The 18,718-nt window shown below is 38.0% G+C and overlaps 2 protein-coding genes across 2 annotated transcripts in view; both read right to left on the bottom strand.

Annotated features, from left to right (window-relative positions):
* Positions 1-8,289, bottom strand: part of DIO2 (iodothyronine deiodinase 2) — a 235,323-nt gene extending 227,034 nt beyond the window's left edge. Inside the window, exon 1 of the mRNA XM_074392899.1 lies at positions 5,184-8,289. The gene's annotated coding sequence lies outside the window, so the exon portion shown is untranslated. The remainder of the gene's footprint in view (positions 1-5,183) is intronic.
* An 8,158-nt stretch (positions 8,290-16,447) lies between these two features.
* CEP128 (centrosomal protein 128) overlaps positions 16,448-18,718 on the bottom strand; it is a 476,123-nt gene continuing 473,852 nt past the window's right edge. The window contains exon 25 of the mRNA XM_074392897.1: positions 16,448-17,244. Coding sequence (XP_074248998.1) covers positions 17,225-17,244 — 20 coding nt within the window. The 3' untranslated portion in view covers positions 16,448-17,224. The remainder of the gene's footprint in view (positions 17,245-18,718) is intronic.

The raw sequence follows: 18,718 nt of genomic DNA, 5'->3' as shown, positions 1-18,718 counted from the left end.
TTATGGTCATGGATTGTAAGAATCCAATACTGTACTGCTAAAAAGTCCACACTACCCAAAGCAATCTACAGATTCAATGCAATCCCTATGAAAATGCCAATGACTTTTTTTTACATAAATAGAAAAAAATCCAAAAATTTTTATAGGACCACAAAAGACGCAGTATAGCCAAAGCCATCCAGAACAAAAAGAACTAAACTGGAGAAATCATGTTACCTGACTTCAAATTATGCTATAGTGCTATGGTAACCAAAACAGCATGGTACTGATATCAAACCAGAAACATAGACCAATGGGACAGAATAGAGAACTCAGAAATGAATGTATACGTCTACTTTGTTGAACTTATTTTTAACAAAGGTGCCAAGAATACACGTTGGAGTAAAGACAGTCCCTTCAATAAATGGTGCTGGAAAAACTGAATATTCATATGCAGAAGAATGAAACTAGACTCCTAGAATATATACGAAAATAAAATCAAAATTGATGAAAGACATGAACTTAGGACCTCAAACTATGAAACTATTACATGAAAACTGAAGAAACCCTCCAGGACATTGATCTTGGCATAGACTTCTTGAGTAATACAAGTACAGACAAATAAAACAAAAATGGACAAACAGGATCACATGAAATCAAAAAGATTCTGCATAGCAAAAGAAACAATCAACAATGTGAAGAGACAACCCACAGAATGAGAGAAATTTTTGCAAACTATCCAACTGACGTGGGATTAATAACCAGAATATATAAGGAGCTCAAACAAATCTATAGAAAAAAATATATAATAATCTGATTTTAAAATGGGTAAAAGATATAAATAGACATTCTCAAAAGAAGACACAAAATGGCAAACAAGTATATGAAAAGGTGCTCTACATCACTGCTCATCAGAGAAATGCGAATCAAAACTACGAGATATCATCTCACCCCAGTTAAAATGCCTTTTATCCAAAAGATAGGCAATGAGGAATGCTGATAAGGATGTGGAAAAAGGCGAACTCTCGTTTACTGCTGGGGGGAATGGAAATTAGTACAGCCACTATGAAGCACAGTGTAGATGTTTCTCAAAAAACTACAAACAGAGCTACCATATGATCCAGCAATCCCACTGCTGGGTCGATTTCCCCAAAGAAAGGAAACCAGTATATCAAAGCAATACGTGTTTCTACGTTTCTTGCAGCACTATTCATAATAGCTATGATTTGGAAGCAACCTCAGTGTCCATCGACAGATGAAAGGATAAAGAACATGTGGTACATATACACAATGGAGCACTCAGCCCTAAAAATGAATGAGCTCTCGTCATTGGCAACAACATGGGTTAACCCAGAGGATACTGTGTTGATTGAAAAAAAGCCAGGCACAAAAAGACAAACTTTGCATGTTCTTACTTATTTTGTGGGAACTAAAAATTAAAACAATTGAACTCAGGGAGAAAGAGAGTAGAATGACGACTCCCAGAGGCTGTTAAGGGTAGTAGGAAGTGGTGTAAAATGGGGATGGTTAATGGGCCCAAAAATATAGTTAGAAGGAATGAGTACAACCTAGCACTTGATAGCACAGCAGGGTGACAACAGTCAGCGATAATTTTTCGTACATATCAGAATAACTGCAGAGTACAGTTGGATTGTTCATAACCAGAAAGAAATGGTGACTCCTAGAGGTGACTGAGACCCCATCTACCCTGATGTGATTATTACGCATTATATACCAGTGTTAAAATATCTCATGTACCCCATAAGTATATATACCTATTACATACCCATACAAATTTAAAATCTTTAAATTTTTTAAAAAGGGAGGAAAAGGAGAAGGGAACAGCACAAGGACTATGAGATATATCCAGAAATTTGTTAGTGTGGACCTTACTTCTCTACCAATAGACTAGATTCACCTAAAATAAGCACTAAAATTACCATTGGATGATGGTCTGTGTGACCTTTGACTAGCTAACTAGCTGTGTAATCTTGGGAAATTTTTGGAATTCAATTTTCTTAACTATATAAGGCAGGCATTACATTGGTTGATCGGAAAGGTCACTTCCCATTCAGAAAACAATTCTGAATTGGCTTCCAGCGAGAACTAGAAGAGTAACCATTGCAGGAAAGACCATGAAGTAGCTAATAGGGCAAATCTCAGTGAAAAAGTCCAACTGCTGGAAATATAGACAATTTCAAGACAAAAACTTCTGTGCCATGTGGCAGTCTTTTACAAAAGTGACTCACTGAATTTCAGAAATATCTAAACTATTATGAGATTGTATTAGTCAGGACTCTCTAAAGGGATAGAACTAATAGGATATAAGTATATACGAAGGGGAGTTTATCAGGAGAACTGACTCACATGATCACAAGGTGAAGTCCCACAATAGTTGAAGTCCCACAATAGGCAGTCTGCAAGCTAAGGAGCAGGGAAACCAGTTTGAATCCCCAAACCTCACAAGTAGGGAAGCTGACAGTGCAGCCTTCAGTCTGTGGCCAAAGGCCCAGGAACCCCTGGCAAACCACCACTGTAACTCCAAGAGTCCAAAAGCTAAAGAATTTGTAATCTGATGTTCGAGAGCAGGAAGCATCCAGCACAGGGGAAAGATGAAGGCTGGAAGAATCAAGTCTCTCTTTCCAACTTCTGCTGCCTGCTTTATTCTAGTCACACTGGCAGCTGAATAAATAGATGGTACCCACCCAGATTGAGGTTGGGTCTGCCTAGCCCAGTCCACTGACTCAAATGTTAATCTCCTTTGGCAACACCCTCACAGACAAACCCAGGAACAATACTTTGCATCCTTCGATCTAATCAAGTTGACACTCAATATTAACCATCACAGAGATGATGAACATCATAGTCATAGTTTTGAATACCTGTGAATTTTATGTGTTTACCAGTTTTAAGAATTATCACCCAATTCCCAGGATAGTCTTCCCTTAGCCTTAGGTTACCATGATGACATAGCAGCTTGAGACATAAGTTCTTCTCACAGCAATAACAAGATCTATCCAAGCATTAACTGTTTTCACACACACACCACTATTTTCGCCTTGAGGTTTATGTACACATTATATAGTCTGGATATTCATCCCTCCAAATCTCATGCTGAAAATCAATCCCTAGTGTTGGAGGGGGAGCCTAAAGGGAAGTATTTGGGTCATGGGAGTGAATCCCTCATGAATGCCCTGGAGCCATCCTCACTGTAAGGAGTGAGCTCTCACTCCATGAGTTCCAGCAAGTTTCGCCCTACCTTTCCAGAAAGCTGGTTGTTGAAAAGAGCCTAGCATCTCCCCCTGCTTTCTCTTGCTTCCTCTCTTGCCATGTGATCTCTGCATAGTGTGGCTCGCCTTCTTCTTCTGCAATGCATGGATGCAGCCTGAAACCCTTACAACTAGTGGATGCTGGTGCCATGCTTCTTCTATAGTCTATAGAACCAAATAAACTTTCTTTCTTTACAAATTACCCAGCCTCAGGTATTCCATTACACAACACCAAGGGACTAAGATGACACATGAGATAGGGTCTATCAGCTCCAATCAACTAAATGGCTCAAGAGCAGCACTATCAAGAAGAATGCTTCCCTGGATAAGTATTGTTTCTGATTGCCCAACATCCTTTCATTAGGGCATCATTTATCTCTCATGGGATGAGGTCCTGATGCGGCTGCAATGGCAGAACCCTGCTCCCTTAACTTCAGAAAGTCCATTTATTTTTTTTTTCTTTTGGGAATTTGGATCTGGATTGGAAACACGCAGTTGCCTGAGGCAGTTAAAAGAAGTCTCCCAATTGAAGTGTCCTGGAAGGAAATACACAAACTTTCTCTGGTTTTCCAGCTTTTCCTTGAGTCTGTGAGCTACTTTGTGCCTACACTAAACAGGGTCAGTTTCCCTTGCTTACCCACAAAGAATCCTGATGCCAAAATGCCAAAGGGCTAGTCTTGCCAATCAAGTTTCTTGAAGGGAAATGTCAAGATTGTGTTGCATTCCCTAATCATTTGCTAAGGGCGAGAAAACAATGACTCAGAACTAGAACAGAAACCATCTGGCTTAACAAATTATCCTAATGAGAAAACAATTCCAAAGAGAAGAGACTGATTGGAAAACACACAATTAGTAATGACGGATCCAGATTCAAAACACCTGATGCCTAAGTCTAGCGCCTTTCTCCAACTATCAACATTTTTAATGGATAATCCCCCAAAATGAGTAACTAGTAATTGGATGCAGAGTCTATTTCTAGTATTTTTAAAAAGGTATATGTATATAACAGTGGTTACTTTGCTTTTCAATGTTTTAACACATTGACACAGTTCAGAAATTTATTTTTTAAATGCAGTGTAGATCTTTCTCTCTCCCACACCTGCCCCACCTGTCCTGTCCCTTTCTATCCTAAGGTAACAACATTTATTCATTTCTTTTGTATGCTTCCAGGGTTTCATTATGCAAGTACAAACACATGTATTTCCTTATTTTTTTTCCAAGTCAGGGTTTCGCTCTGTTGCCCAGGCTAGCATGCAGTGGTGTGAACACGGCTCACAGCAACCTCAACATTCCAGGATCAAGCAATCCTTCTGCCTCAGCCTTTTGAGTAGCTGGGATGACAGCCGTCATTCCTGCTCTCACTTCGGCCTCCTAAAATGCTGGGATTACAGGCCTGAGCCACCATGCCCGATCTGTTTCCTCCTTTCTTACACCAAAAAGAGTATACCCTACATACTTTAATGCACCTTAATTTTTTAACAAAAACTTTTATAGATTTTCCACATCATTACATGAAGAACAGTCTTATTTTTACAGGTGCATATCTCACTCTATGGACATATATTTATTTAAGCCAACCCCAGTTGATGGATATTTAGGTTATTTTCAGTCTTTTGCTGTTCAAACAATACCCTTGTAAATAACATCAGTTCATAGCTAAGCAATCTTTCTGTGCAACAAATTTCCAGAAGTGTATTTGCTGAGTCAATGCAGATGTATGATTTTGAAATTCCAATAGATACTAACTAACTGCCTGCATAAGGGTTCATTTAGGTTTGTATGCTACATGTATGAATCATCAGACCTGTTTCCCCACAGTTTTGTTAAAAAGTATGTTATAAAAACAATAATTGTCCAGTTCAGCTATTTAAGGAAAAGTAACTCAGAAGAGTTAATTTTTTTAAGTAATAAAAAAAATTCTTTAAGACAGCTTACCTGTAGATTTTCTACCTTGAACATACAACAAAGAGAGTGTAATAAAAAGCTGTCCTCTGAAATCACTCTTGTCGCAGTTAAGAGATTTGCTGTCAGGAAAGGAAGCAAGACCCATTAGGTTAGCTGCAGAAAGTGTTCACTGCTATTTGCATCCAATAGTACTGAATATTAAATGCATTTAATAAAGAGATCTTCCAAACAGGCTTTATGTGGACAACAAGGCCGTTTTATTTCTCACTTGGGTTCAGGTGGGCACAATCCAAGAAAGGACAGGTGAAGGGGGTAAGGTGGGAATTGGATTTATAGGTTGGGGTAGTTTTTTGGGAGGAGGGGTGTTGCAGAGTAAGATCAGTTACAGTAGTAAGGGTAGGGGCAAGGAGTATACATGACCACAAGTTCAGTTACAATGGCGAGCGGGGGTGAGGCAGAAGAGCAGTTAAGATGGCAGGATGGGTGAGAGGTATTCACAGTATCATAAGAATAGTTAAGATGGCAGGGTTGGGTGAGGGGCTTGTCTGGGGAAGCTCCACTGGGCGATCAGGGACAATGGCTAACACAGGCGATGGGGGCTGGGAAACGTTCAGCCAAGGCAGGCAGGACTTCAGACTTTCAGGCTTCAGGCTTGCATATGGAGACCTGACATCTACCAAACAATAATCTTTTTTATGTTTAAGCTGGCCAAGTTGAAACTCCTCAATAAACTGGACTTTTCAAATCTTGGCTCTTGCACTTTCAACTGTTGATCTTAGGAAAGTTATTTAAACTTCCTTTGCTCTGTCTTCACAATGAGGATTCCTGAGATAAGACACACAAAACACATAGAACAATGTCTGAACACATAATAAGTGTTCAGTTCATATCAGTGATTGTCATCATATAATTTGCACATCTCACAGTCATCTTTAATGAGCCTGAGGATATGTGGTAGCGAGATTGCCAGGGAGTATAATCTCAAATATATTTGAAGGCATGGAGTGTGAAGAAGGAGATGTAGGTAAGGTAAGGAACAAGAGGATGTATGATCTGGCCACTGCATTCAAATTCAAATTAAAAAAAAATCTACGTTGGCCAAATAAAATAATTCTGCATGCAAATTCTGTCTTGGAGATTGCAATATCAAAAATAATTTCAATATTCCATTTAGCTTTACCATTCCATGCTTACTGAAATAGTTATTTTAGCCAATAATGCCAGCATTCAACCTGGACTTCACCACTTAGCTTCGACTCCCTTCTCCTTTGCTGCCTCTTTATTTGATCATTCTTATATTCTCTTCATGCCTCCATTCAATGAGTCCTTAGCCCTCTTTCCAACAAAACTCCTGAATTGAATGCTCCATGTCTCTGCCCACTTCCCCACCTGCATTAGTCAACTATTGCTGCAAACCTAGAGTTTTACAACAATAAAGGTATAATTTTCTTGCTCTCTAGTTTGAGGGTCAGCCAGGGAGGATCTGCTTCAGTTTGTAGTTGACTGGGCTTTGGGATTTGAATCACAATGCAATTTATATTGCCGTCTCTCATTCTCCCTGGACCAGCAACAGACAGGAGCACAAGAGGGTAGACAGAAAAATACAAAGTCTCATGAGGTCTGATATGGTTTGGATTTACATCCGTGCCCAAATCTCATGTCAAATTATAATTCCCGTGGTTGGAGAAGGGGACTGGTGAGAGGTAATTATATCCTGGGGGCAGATTTCCCCCTTGCCATTGTCATAATAGTGAGTTCTCATGAGATCTGATGTTTTAAAAGTGTGTGTCACTTCCCCCTTCACTGTCTCTCTGCTGCTGCCATGTGAAGAAGGTGCTTCTTTCCCCTTCACCTTTTGCCTTGACTGTAAGTTTAATGAGGCCTCCCAGTCATGCTTCCTGTTAAGCTTGCAGAACTGTGAGTCAATTAAACCTTTTTTCTCCATAAATAACCCATTATCCAGTAGTTCTTTATAGCACTGTGAGAATGAACTAATACAGAAAGTTGGTACCAGAAGAGTGGGGTATTGTTATAAATATACCTGAAAATGTGGAAATGACTTTGGAACTGGGTAACAAGCAAAGGTTGAAACAGTTTGAACAGAGGGCTCAGAAGAAAACAGGAGAATGTGGGAAAGTTTGAAACTTCCTAGAGACTTGCTACATGGCTTTGACAAAAAATGCTGACAGTGATATGGACAATGAAGTCTAGGCTGAGGTAGTATCAGATGGAGATGAGAAACTTACTGGGAATTGGAGTAAAGGTGACCCTTGCCATGTTTTAGCAAAGAGACTAGTGGCATTTTGCCCCTGCCCTAGAGATCTGTGGAACTTTGAACTTGAGAGAGATAATTTAGCATATCCAGTAGAAGAAATTTCTAAGCAACAAAACTTTCAAGATGTAACCTGGCTGTTTCTAAAATTGTACACGTATATGTGTGAACAAAGATATGATCTGAAACTGAAACTTACATTTAAGGGGAAGCAGAGCATAAATATTTGGCAAGTTTGCAGCCCAGCCATGAGGTAGAAAACAATAACACATCTGGGAAGAAATTCAAGCCTGCTGCAAAAATTTGCATAAATAAAGAGGAGCCAAATGTTAATAGCCAAAACAATGGGGAAAATGTCTCCAGGGTATGCAGAGATCCATCACAGCCCCAGGGCCTAGTAGGAGAAAAACGGTTCTGTGGGCCAGGCCCAGGGCACAGCTGTTCTGTGCAGCTTCAGGATATGGTTCCCTGTGTCCTAGCCATTCCTACTCCAGCTGTGGCTAAAAGGGGCAAAGGTACAGCTTCAGAGGGTACAAGCCCCAAGCCTGCACATGCACAGAAAACAAGAGTTGAGGTTTGGGAATCTCCACCTAGATTTTGGAGGATGTATGGAAACACCTGGATGTCAAGACAGAAGTTTGCTGCAATGGTGGAGCCCTTATGGAGAACCACTACTAGTGCTGTGTGGGTGGGAAATGTGGGGTAGAGTCCCCACACAGAGTCCCTACTGGGGCACTCCCTAGTGGAGCTGTCAGAAGAGGGCCACAGTCCTTCAGACTCCAGAATGATAGATCTGACAGCTTGCCCTGTGCACCTAGAAAAGCCGTAGGCACTCAAAGCTAGCCCATGAAAGCAGACAAAGGAGCTGTAGAGCTGCAGGGGTGGAGCTGCCTAAGGCCTTGTGAGCTCACCTCTGGCATCAGCATGCCCTGGATATGAGACATAGAGTCAAAGGAGATCATTTAGGAGCTTTAAGATTTAATGACTTCCCTGCTGGGTTTTGAATGGCATGAGGCCTGCGGGCCCTTCATTTTGGCCAATTTCTCCCATTTGGAATGTAAGTATCTACCCAATGTCTTTCCTCCCATTGTATCTTGGCAGTAACTAACTTGTTTTTATTTTACAAGCTTATAGGTGGAAAGAACTTACCTTGTCTCAGATAAGACTTTGGACTGTGGACTTTTGAATTAATGCTGAAATGAATTAAGACTGGGGGACAGTTGAGAAGAGATAACTGTATTTTGCAATGTGTGAAGCACATAAAATTCAGAAGGAGCCAGGTGTAGAATGGTGTGGTTAGAATTTGAATCCCCACCCAAATCTCATGTCAAATTGTAATTCAAATGTTGGAGGAGGGGCCTGGTGCAAAGTGATTGTATCATGGGAGCAGATTTTCCCCTTGCTGTTTTCATGATAGTGGGTGAGTTTTCATGAAATCCAATGGTTAAAAAGTGTGTGGCACTTCCTCCTTCACTCTCTGTCTCCCCTGTTACCATGGGATGTAGGTGTTTGCCTCCCCTTCTTCCATGACTGTAAGTTTCCTGGGGCCTCCCTGTCATGCTTCCTATTAGATCTGTGGAACTGTGAGTCAATTAAATCTCTTTTCTTCATAAATTACCCAGTCTCAGGTAGTTCTTCATTTCAACGTGAGAACAAACTAATACAAGGTCTTAGCCTGAAACTGGCACACTGTGACTTCTACCTATATTTCACTGGTAAAATCAAATCACATGGCCAGTTCCAACAAGAGTGGGGCTAGGAAACATACTCTACTGATTTTAGAGGAAGATATTACAAAACTATTCCAAACAAAAGTTGGCAAAAGTTGCAAATATATAATTTGAATGAAGGGAGGACATGAATAATTGTGAACAAATGAATCAATAAACCACAGCATATTCTTTTGATCATAATTGTTGCTGTCCTTTCCACATCGAAAACACACTTAGCCCCTCCCCAAGACATCAACCACAAGGGTAGAGAGATGTGGAGTAGATCTAAACCCAAACATAACCCAGAGTCAACCCTAACTCAGGTGACCTGCAGCCTGAAATAGTCACTTGGCTAAGCCAGCCTAAATCAGCAGATCTACAAGTGTGAAATAAGTGTTTGTTGTTATAAGACATTGCGTTTGTTGTATTACCTGACTAAGACAATACATTTTCTCATATTTGTTTCCATATCCTTGACATGACTTATCACTTCCTTAATTTTCTTAAATCCTTCCTATGTCTCAGATTGATCCAAATCTTCTTTCAGTGCCTGTTTCTTTATCTCATCTGCAATAATATCTAGAGAGGTGATATCACTCATTTAGTGCTTTCAGCATTGATCTTCTAAATGTTTTTTGGAAAACTTATTATTCATTCATCTTTACACAAAGATTTTTGAATACCTACTGTGTGCCAGAAGCAATAACAGGAACTTGAAAAACAATAATGAAAAGAGAATTTAACCTCAAGGAGTCTAGAGTTTAATAGGTATAAACAAGAAACAATTAAGAAGGGACATAAATGCTCTAATTTACAAATTATTAATCTTAGCTCTTTAATTAAATTTGGAGCTAGGGTAAAGAGTTACAGGCAAATATTATTTTATTCTTTTTTAAAAATTTGTTTTTTTGTTTATGCATTATAGATATTATGTATATAATTTCAGAGGACATGTGATAATTTGATACATTCATATAATTTGTAAAGATCAAACTAATGTACTTTTGATATCTATCACATTAAATATTTGTCTTTTCTTTATGCTAAAAGTGTTCAAATTATTCTCTTCTAGCTATTTTTAAATGTACAATAGATTATTGAAAACTATGGTCACCCTATTAATCTATATAACACTTAGGTCTTATTTGTTCTATCAAAATGTATATTTGATACCCATTAATAAACTTCTCTTCATACACTCCTCTCCTGTACACTTCCCAGTCTCTCATTCTTTTTTGATCTTTTTACAGTACCAAGCACAATGATTTGTCTAGAATAAATGTTCAATAAAGAGTTGACTTGTTTTGTTGCTAAATGACATCATAACCCAATGGCCTTTGTGCTATGTCTAGCCACTGAGTATTTAGTCCATTATTCCCAATAAACATTTTACATAGTATGCCAGGCATTGTGCAAGACCCAAGTATTCCTGGTTATCAAGCAGAACATAGTCTGGCTAAGACAGGCATGTAATTATGATAGCACTTACTGCACTATATTAAGATAGATGAGAGTACTATAGGACCAAAGAAGGGTAGCCAACTTCATTTGGGGAAGCAACTTTATAACTTCATAATTATAATTGCAACTTTAAAAACATGTAGAAATTTTCCAGGCAGAAAAAAAATGGGAAAGACTACTCTAGGTCACAAGAACATCATACATAAAAGTACAGAGTCATGTAAAAGCAGATCAGATTGAAGATTAGCAAGGCATTAAGTATGGATAGGTTTGGAGTTGGGTGATGAGAGATGAAGCTGCAGCTGAATTGAGAGGATCCTTGTATGAAGCCTAGAGGAGCTGATGAACTGAGGTATTCTGAGGAGATAAACGAGTGGGAGTTTTTAAGCATTGACGAATAGTAATTGGGTATTTTATTTGAGGGTGACAATCTTATGACAGTGTGAAGATTAGAATAAGAAAAAATAATATGATTATAGAAAGATCAGTTAGGAAACATTTGAAATGATTCAAGTCTAAAATGATAAAGGCCTGGCTATGATGGGCCTGGCTATGATAAGGGCTGGACTGGAAGGACATTTTTGCAGCAGAGATTTTAGGACCTGCTAAGTAAGGGGTTGGAAAATGTAGAGGAGATGAAGATAAAGCAAGTTTGCACTCTGTCTAAGCTGGGTAGCTGATGGGAGTGGTGACCTAAAATAGGAGAATAGGCAGGTTCTACCCACAAAAGACAGGGCTCTGGACTTGAGTCTTGTCTGACTTCTACCCAATGTTCTGTCATCCTGAGTGAGATACTGCACCTTTTGAAACACAGTTACACCATCTATAAAATGGAAATATCTACTTCATGAAATTGTTTTGAAATTAAATAGAAGTAAAAGATAAAAATGTCTAGCTTACATCCTGACCCATAGAAGCTACTTGATAAATATATTTGGAATAAAGTGAACAGAGAAATAGAAGGAATAGCAGAGACTGGGGTTGAAATCTAGCTGGTTAAATAATGTTGAGTGTGTTACCTGAATTCCTTGATACTGTTTCTTCATTTGTGAAATAGTGAAAACTTGACCTGCCTCATTGGGCTGTTGGGAAGATTAAACCTGAAACCATATGCAGATCCTGATGTACACTGACAGATGGTAGGCACTCAATCAATTTGTATTGAATAAAAGTATGAATTAATTCAACTGAGCTTAGCAATCTTGTTTAAAGAAGCAGAAAAATATACACCCCCTTTAATAAATATTACATACACTTTCATACAACTACTCATAAAAGAGGATGTTAAATCTCTTTAAATGGTTAAGTTTCCATCATTTGGAAAGCCAATTTACTCAGAAAAGATTATTCAAAGTGGCATGCTTTGCTAATCCAACTGTATTGCAGGAAAAACAAAGTCAAGTATACAAGGAAATCTTCCTGCAGAGTATAGTGATCTGCATAACTTTTACCCCAAAGAAGTGGTATACAAACTGAAAAAACTTGGGAAACGTGATTTTTAAAAAAGCCAAGTGCTACTAGCATTGATTGTTTAATTATGTGCGTGTCTTTAATTTGTTGCTGATACTATTCCCGCTTGAATAAACGCATTTTCTTTCCTATATTGTGGCCATTGTAGATACTGCCAGCTGAACCACACTCCTGTCTACTCTACTCTCTTAGCAATTGAGTCAATCTGCATCCACTCTCCATCATTCCCCCCACCACCCCATTTTTAGGAACATGGCCTCCCAGCTGCAGACTACATTTACCAGCATCCCTTGAAGCTAAGTATGTTCATGTGATGAGATTCTGGGCAATGGAAGGGGAGTGGGATTTGTATGTCACTTCCTTGAAGACACCTGTCCTGAACTCTTTCTCCAGCAGCACCAAGGAGTATGACATTCAGGAAATGGCAATGTGGCAGTAAGGAAGGAATCTGCACCCTTTAATGACCTAGAGGAGTAGATCTACTTCGCCACCTGGACCGGCCATGTGAGACATACACTTCTATCTATGTAAGCCAGTACATTTGGGGGTTTCTTCGTAATAGCGTCTCAACCTCTATCCATGGAATGCAAGGTTTTGCCTTATTTTTCAAGAGAAACAGAATTGTTTTAATGGTAAACTTTGCCTTTAGGATCTCTAGGACAGAAGAATTTTTAAATGACACAGTCTAATGTGTCACACTGAACTTCCCAAATACTCATTATCGCACCAAGGTAATTACCAAGGGTCTTTCTATCATCTTTCATTTGATAATAGTATTTTGATTTTGAATAGTGAGTTCTTATGTGCCAACTGGGTTGATTTTCATTATGATTGCTTTTTGTAATGAAGTAGCAGTTTTTCAATTTCTTTTACTAACCTTGCAAGTGAATGCTTGTTGAGTAATACAAAGACTGTTTGACTTGCTTTATCTCTGTTATTGGACTTAACCATAAATTTGATTTTTAAAAATGGAGGGTCTCAGAAGAGAACAAAAATAAGAAATGGTCTAAAAAATAAGAAATGGTTCATCAATTTTTAACTTTGAAATAATAGTGTCGATTTTGTACACCACAATCACCAATTTCCATCTGAACATTTGTTTTGACTAATAGGCAGTACAGGAAATAGAATTTTATTATATTGTATTGCCACTCTTGGCAATTGGGAAGAAAAATAGGATTCAAGATTCTAGTTCTACATATCTTTAGTATACTCTACATCAGTACTTTTATTGCTAATGTATTTAAGTAGTTATGAGATTGTTTAGATGTCAAAAATAAAGTCAATAAAAAGGTACGTAACATAAAAGAACAAGAATACCAGATGATGGTGGAATATAGCATAATATTGATAGCACATATCAAAGTTATCAGACATGGTCAGTTACACAACTTAATCATAGATAGGACTGTCCTGGAAAAACTGGTCTGGAAAATAACTACACTGCTAATATTTCAGTCTCTATAATTCTCAAATTCCGAGAAGCCAAATCAGTTTCTTCCCCTGGCCTTCCCAGTAACCACTGACAGCTGTTGTAGTGGAAAGAACTCCTGGCTATGACTCAGGAAACTTTATTGCTGCTCCTAGCTTTACCAATTACTAAGCATGAATTCAGACAGGTCATGTAACCTCTCTGCAGAGTGATTATGAACTTCAGAATAAGATAATCTATGGGAAGTATTTTGGAAAATAAGATTAAGATAATCTATGGAAAGTATTTCAGGAACTAAAAAGTTTTATGCAAATGTGTGTGTGTGTGCGCACACATGCAAAAAACCTCACACTGTTAATATAAAGCCAGGTATATATTTATATTTGCTTATATGTGAAAATATATACATTTTATATATATATAATATATATATATACATATGAACACAAATATACACACACATACATGACCACATGTATGTGTATGTGTGTGTATAAAAACACATTACCTAAATTAAAAACTTTTACTCCTTAGGATTTATGCCCTGGCTGCTTATAAAATGACCCGAGGCAGCAGTTACAGATTAACATGCAATGCAAAAGTGAGTTGAGAAGCTCCAAAACAAAACAGTCTATGTGGATGACATTCAAGAGTATGTACTTTTTAGTGGAGCCCTCCTGCTCTTTGTTGATGGCGAAAAGTCAAGCATAAAGAGACTTTTATAGTGACAAAATAACAGGTTACTAATAACATATTTGTTACCTGTTAACTCTCACCTTTTCCTTCCCAAATAAAAGCTAGAATCTTGACAATGACCTATATCTCACCATACGGTTTCATCCATATTCCATTCCTCTGTCTCCCCTTCCCTGGGCAATAAAGTTAATAATCCAGCTCCACGGGAGTTTTCAGGAAGTACGATCAGGGTGGTAAGTTCCCATAGTGGAATAAAAGGCACACATTATACTTACTCCCTAAAGTCAGCAGGACTGTTACAAGCAACATTTTGTTGAATTTTTTTTCTCGGTGATAATCATTAATAAAAACATTAAGGAACAAGAAGACAGTAATGAGAATAAGCTGTTTTTCTTTTACTGAGGTTCCAATAATTTTCCCTCCTAAAACAATTTCAAGCAAGCTATATTTAAAAAAATACATGCAAGTAAATTAGGAATTAATTTCTTGGTGGGCTGGAGAGTAATACATATACATTTGATTCATCAGCTCAGATAATAGCATTCTATTCTTAAAATATCTCTCAATTTCCTTTGACCTTTATTTTAAAACAAACAAATGGAAAGCATTGCATTTTATGGCCTTAGTTCTCAACTTGAACACCAAATATATTAGACTATATTTTTACTGGACAGTTTAGTATTGATAAACTATATTAATACTAACACAACCGTCTATCTCAAATTAAAACTTGCCATCACTAGATTTACATTTGTACTGGTAAAGAATAGCATTTAAGAGATTTGATTCTCCCCTGTCTCTTTCTAAAATGATAATATAAAATATGTTAAAAAAAATCTCTGCACAGATAGCTTGGAAATAAAGAACAAGAGCTGATCACTGAATACCATTCCCACACATTGCTCTAATGCTGTGGTCACCCCCATCACTCAACCACAGCAGCGCTCCAGGAGCCCATGCGTCTCCAGGCATTATACAATGCTTACAACTGAGACATAGGTCTTTCAGAAGCTGAAATGTATTCTTTTCCAGACTAACATTTCTGCTTTCTAAACTTTACAAGAAAATAGTTCCTAGAGAAGAATGTATTTAATGTTTGCCACCTTAGAACCATAATGTGCCTTTCTTCTAAGGAAAACCTCCTAAAGCAATTGGTATTAGACATTATACTCACCAAATAGGCTGCAAAGAACGCCGGCCCTGTTTAACAAATGGAGGCCTCAATGTCATACGTCTCAGCCTCTCCCCATGCAGACAGAGCAAGAGAAAACAGTGGACCCACACTGAAAGCCACACATTTCACTCATTTCTTAACTGTGCATCTGTGAGCTCACATGTCAATACTCCTTAAGCACATGTAAACAAATCAAAATTCATTGGGAGCGCTGGTCCTTGCGGTATAAGAATTTAACGTGTTTAACGGAGTAACTGCAACGGGACAAACTGTATGCAAGTAAACACCATCTCATTGACCCCAGACTTACCTGACCTCTCTTATCCTCTGGGAGTTGTAAATACCCACCGAGATTCATGGAAGGCTGTAAGAACAGGCCGTGGAGACAGAAGCCCCAAACTTTAGTCTTTATATGCCCCTCTTCCTCTGTTCAGACATCTCCCTTCTCTCTGATTGGCTTGTGGCTCTCTCCCACTGCTCCTTGACTTTGAAATCTTCTTTGATCAGCAGCTCTCAGGGTTAATCTCTCCAACTTCCCTAGAGCTTCTACGCACATCCTGGGCATGCAGATGTATTTCCAGTGGCCCAAAGTGACAATCTGTGGGAGATAGCGTCTTCCAACTCCTTTTCCTGGGGACTAGTTCCTCCCTTGCACAGCTTGTCTTGGCTCTTCTAGCAGGCTAAGGGAGGTAATCTATTCTCTTTACCTGCAAGTTGTAAATCATAATGTGGTTCTGTTTCAGAGGGGTGGTCTGCATGACTGGCATATTAACTGCCAGAAATAAACGTCAGGTTCCACATTTGAACCTCCATCTCATCTTCTAAGTGAAGTACTAGCAAAAACTTATGATTTCTATTATTACCTTTTCTCTTTGGCACTTTCCTACCTAGATTAGCAATGTTTTCCTTTCTGAATCTGATTTTTTTCCTTTTTTTCTTTTATGTCTTGTAGAGTTTTCTTTAACACACACTAAGGACTATTTTTCTGAAAAAAAAAAAAAAAAAAAAAAAAAAAAGAATTCTTTTATTCTTCTTTTCCCATACCATATAGGTTCATATTACAGAATGAGCTTATATGATTTCTGAGTAATAACTAAAATAATTTTGTCATTTCATCTTCACTTACTGAGTTCACAAATGAATGCTTAGGCTAGATTCTGTCATAAAAGGCAAAGGGAGTTTCCAAGTTCCTTTCTTTGTGTGAAATTTTATCCATCTATTATCGGGTAAAAGCAAGAGAGGAGGTTAGGAATTCTTCAGCTATGCATAGACTTAGCTGTTATAGGATTACTAAAATGGCAGATATCCAATTTGCCATTTTTGAATGTCACCATGACCATTTCTGATCACCAGAATGTGATAGTATTATTACTTAACATGTAATTGAGTTTTACAGCCTTGGTCTATACACAGAGATGGCAAGAATATCTTTTTTAAATCATGTGTAATCCAGCTTCATTGATTTCTGCCTAACAGATAAATATCAGCTTTCCCTGAAGTTCTTCATTTACGTAAAATTCAATTACTGATAAGATTTAACATTTTTAGCAATAAATTCATAACATCCTAAGTTTAATCGCTTGAAATCTTAAAACAGACTAACTCATCCCTTTTGCCCAGTTTCTCTAGATGGAGACATAGTGAATGTCCTCTCAGAATTCTTAGACACTGAGTTATTTTTGAGTCAGAACATTGCTGCTGGTTGCCCTTGGGTAGAAATGCAGTATTATCACATTACCTTTGAAATCCCTTCAGACTGTGACCCACATTCTCAGCAAGGCAACTATATATGGACACCTTCTTCTCCGTCAACTTTTTAAAATTTTTAAATGACATCTTCCTGGGAGTATCTGGTCACTTTGTAAGGTCTCCATCTATTGAAATGAGTACATGTGATACATAGGTCTATAAATTGGATGGATATTTGGTTAATTTAGAAGTACCAAGAACTTTATTAATATATCCCCATATATTTCAGTTGTAAAGTTCACAATATTGTCCTAGAGAATTACATTTATCAGTATTTCTTGTCTTGTTTCTTCTCACTCCGTACTCCAGTAATATATATGAATATGTGTTTAGACATTTATAGTTAAAAACATATTTTCCATCTATCTCTCTAACTCACAATTCAGGCTTTGATGAAAGAAATGCTTCACTTAAATACAAAGTCTTAATATTCACTATTTCTCTCTGTGGACACAGATCTTGGTGTGCTATCTTTCATAATAATATTTTTCACATGGTCTGTCTGAAAAAAATCTGAAGAAGTCACTGTCTCATGGTCTTGTCCTATCCTCTCCAGATGTACAACCAGTCTTCAGAAGTGGGCTTAGCTAAGAAAGACTTCAAATGTTTTGTCTACCCCAAGATACCTTCATTTTAATCAAGAATAAAACTTAATACATTTCTAAATGGCAGATTTCCAGATACCCTTGATGGGGGTAGGGACACCCTTGATGGGAGTAGGGATACACTTGATGGGGGTGGGGAAAATGGGATGGAAATATTGCCAATGCTCTGAAGGGAACAAAATCAAAGAGGCAAAAGAGCTTGCAACTTTAATGACTGTAATTGTTCCAATTAGTAATAGTACTCTCGTTTACTTTTTCTAATATTTACCCTACAAGGTGAGGATTGTTCACAAGGAAGTTGAATCTCCCAGTTATTATGTGACTTGCTCAGGGTGACAGGGCAGAGAAGTGGCAGAGGCAGGTCTGTCAATGCCCACACCTACCCACCTATCCCTGTACAAAGATCCTGTCAGAAGGTGTTGAGGAAAGGATAAGTGAGAGCTAAAAGTTTCCAAGTTATCAGCTACAAGTAATGTGGGATTTTTATAGGAAAAGAAGTTTGGACTGGAAAGTATATTGGGAGAACCTAAAAACTCCCCTCTCAACATTTTCCTAAAAATCTGAAAAAAGTAGAAGAGTAAAACAGAAAGAGGATGGGCTTAAAGTCAGAAGGCAGTGGGTCAAAGTCTGCTACTGCCTCTTATTATACTGGCTCTACCTTGAGTAAAACTACATAGTGCTTTGTATCCACGTTCTCCCATTAAATAAAAGAATATAATAATATTCACTTCACATGGCTACTATGAGGATTAAATGAAATAACTTACATGAAAGTCTCAAGATAAGTGTTCTGTTTATAGAATAAACTCAATAAATGTTCTTTACTTCTCCTTTTATCCATTGTTATAATTGATTTACAAGATTTTATTTTATTGAGACAGGGTCTCACTGTATCACTTAGGCTGGAGTCCAGTAGCACAATCATGGCGTGCTGTAACCTCAAACTCCTGGGCTCAAGCCTTAGCCTTAGCCTCCCAAATAGCTGGTACTACGG

This window comes from Saimiri boliviensis, chromosome 2, assembly GCF_048565385.1.
Source record: "Saimiri boliviensis isolate mSaiBol1 chromosome 2, mSaiBol1.pri, whole genome shotgun sequence".
Taxonomy (NCBI): domain Eukaryota; kingdom Metazoa; phylum Chordata; class Mammalia; order Primates; family Cebidae; genus Saimiri; species Saimiri boliviensis.
Note: the sequence above shows the minus strand (reverse complement) of the source record. Positions and strands in the feature narration are given on the sequence as shown.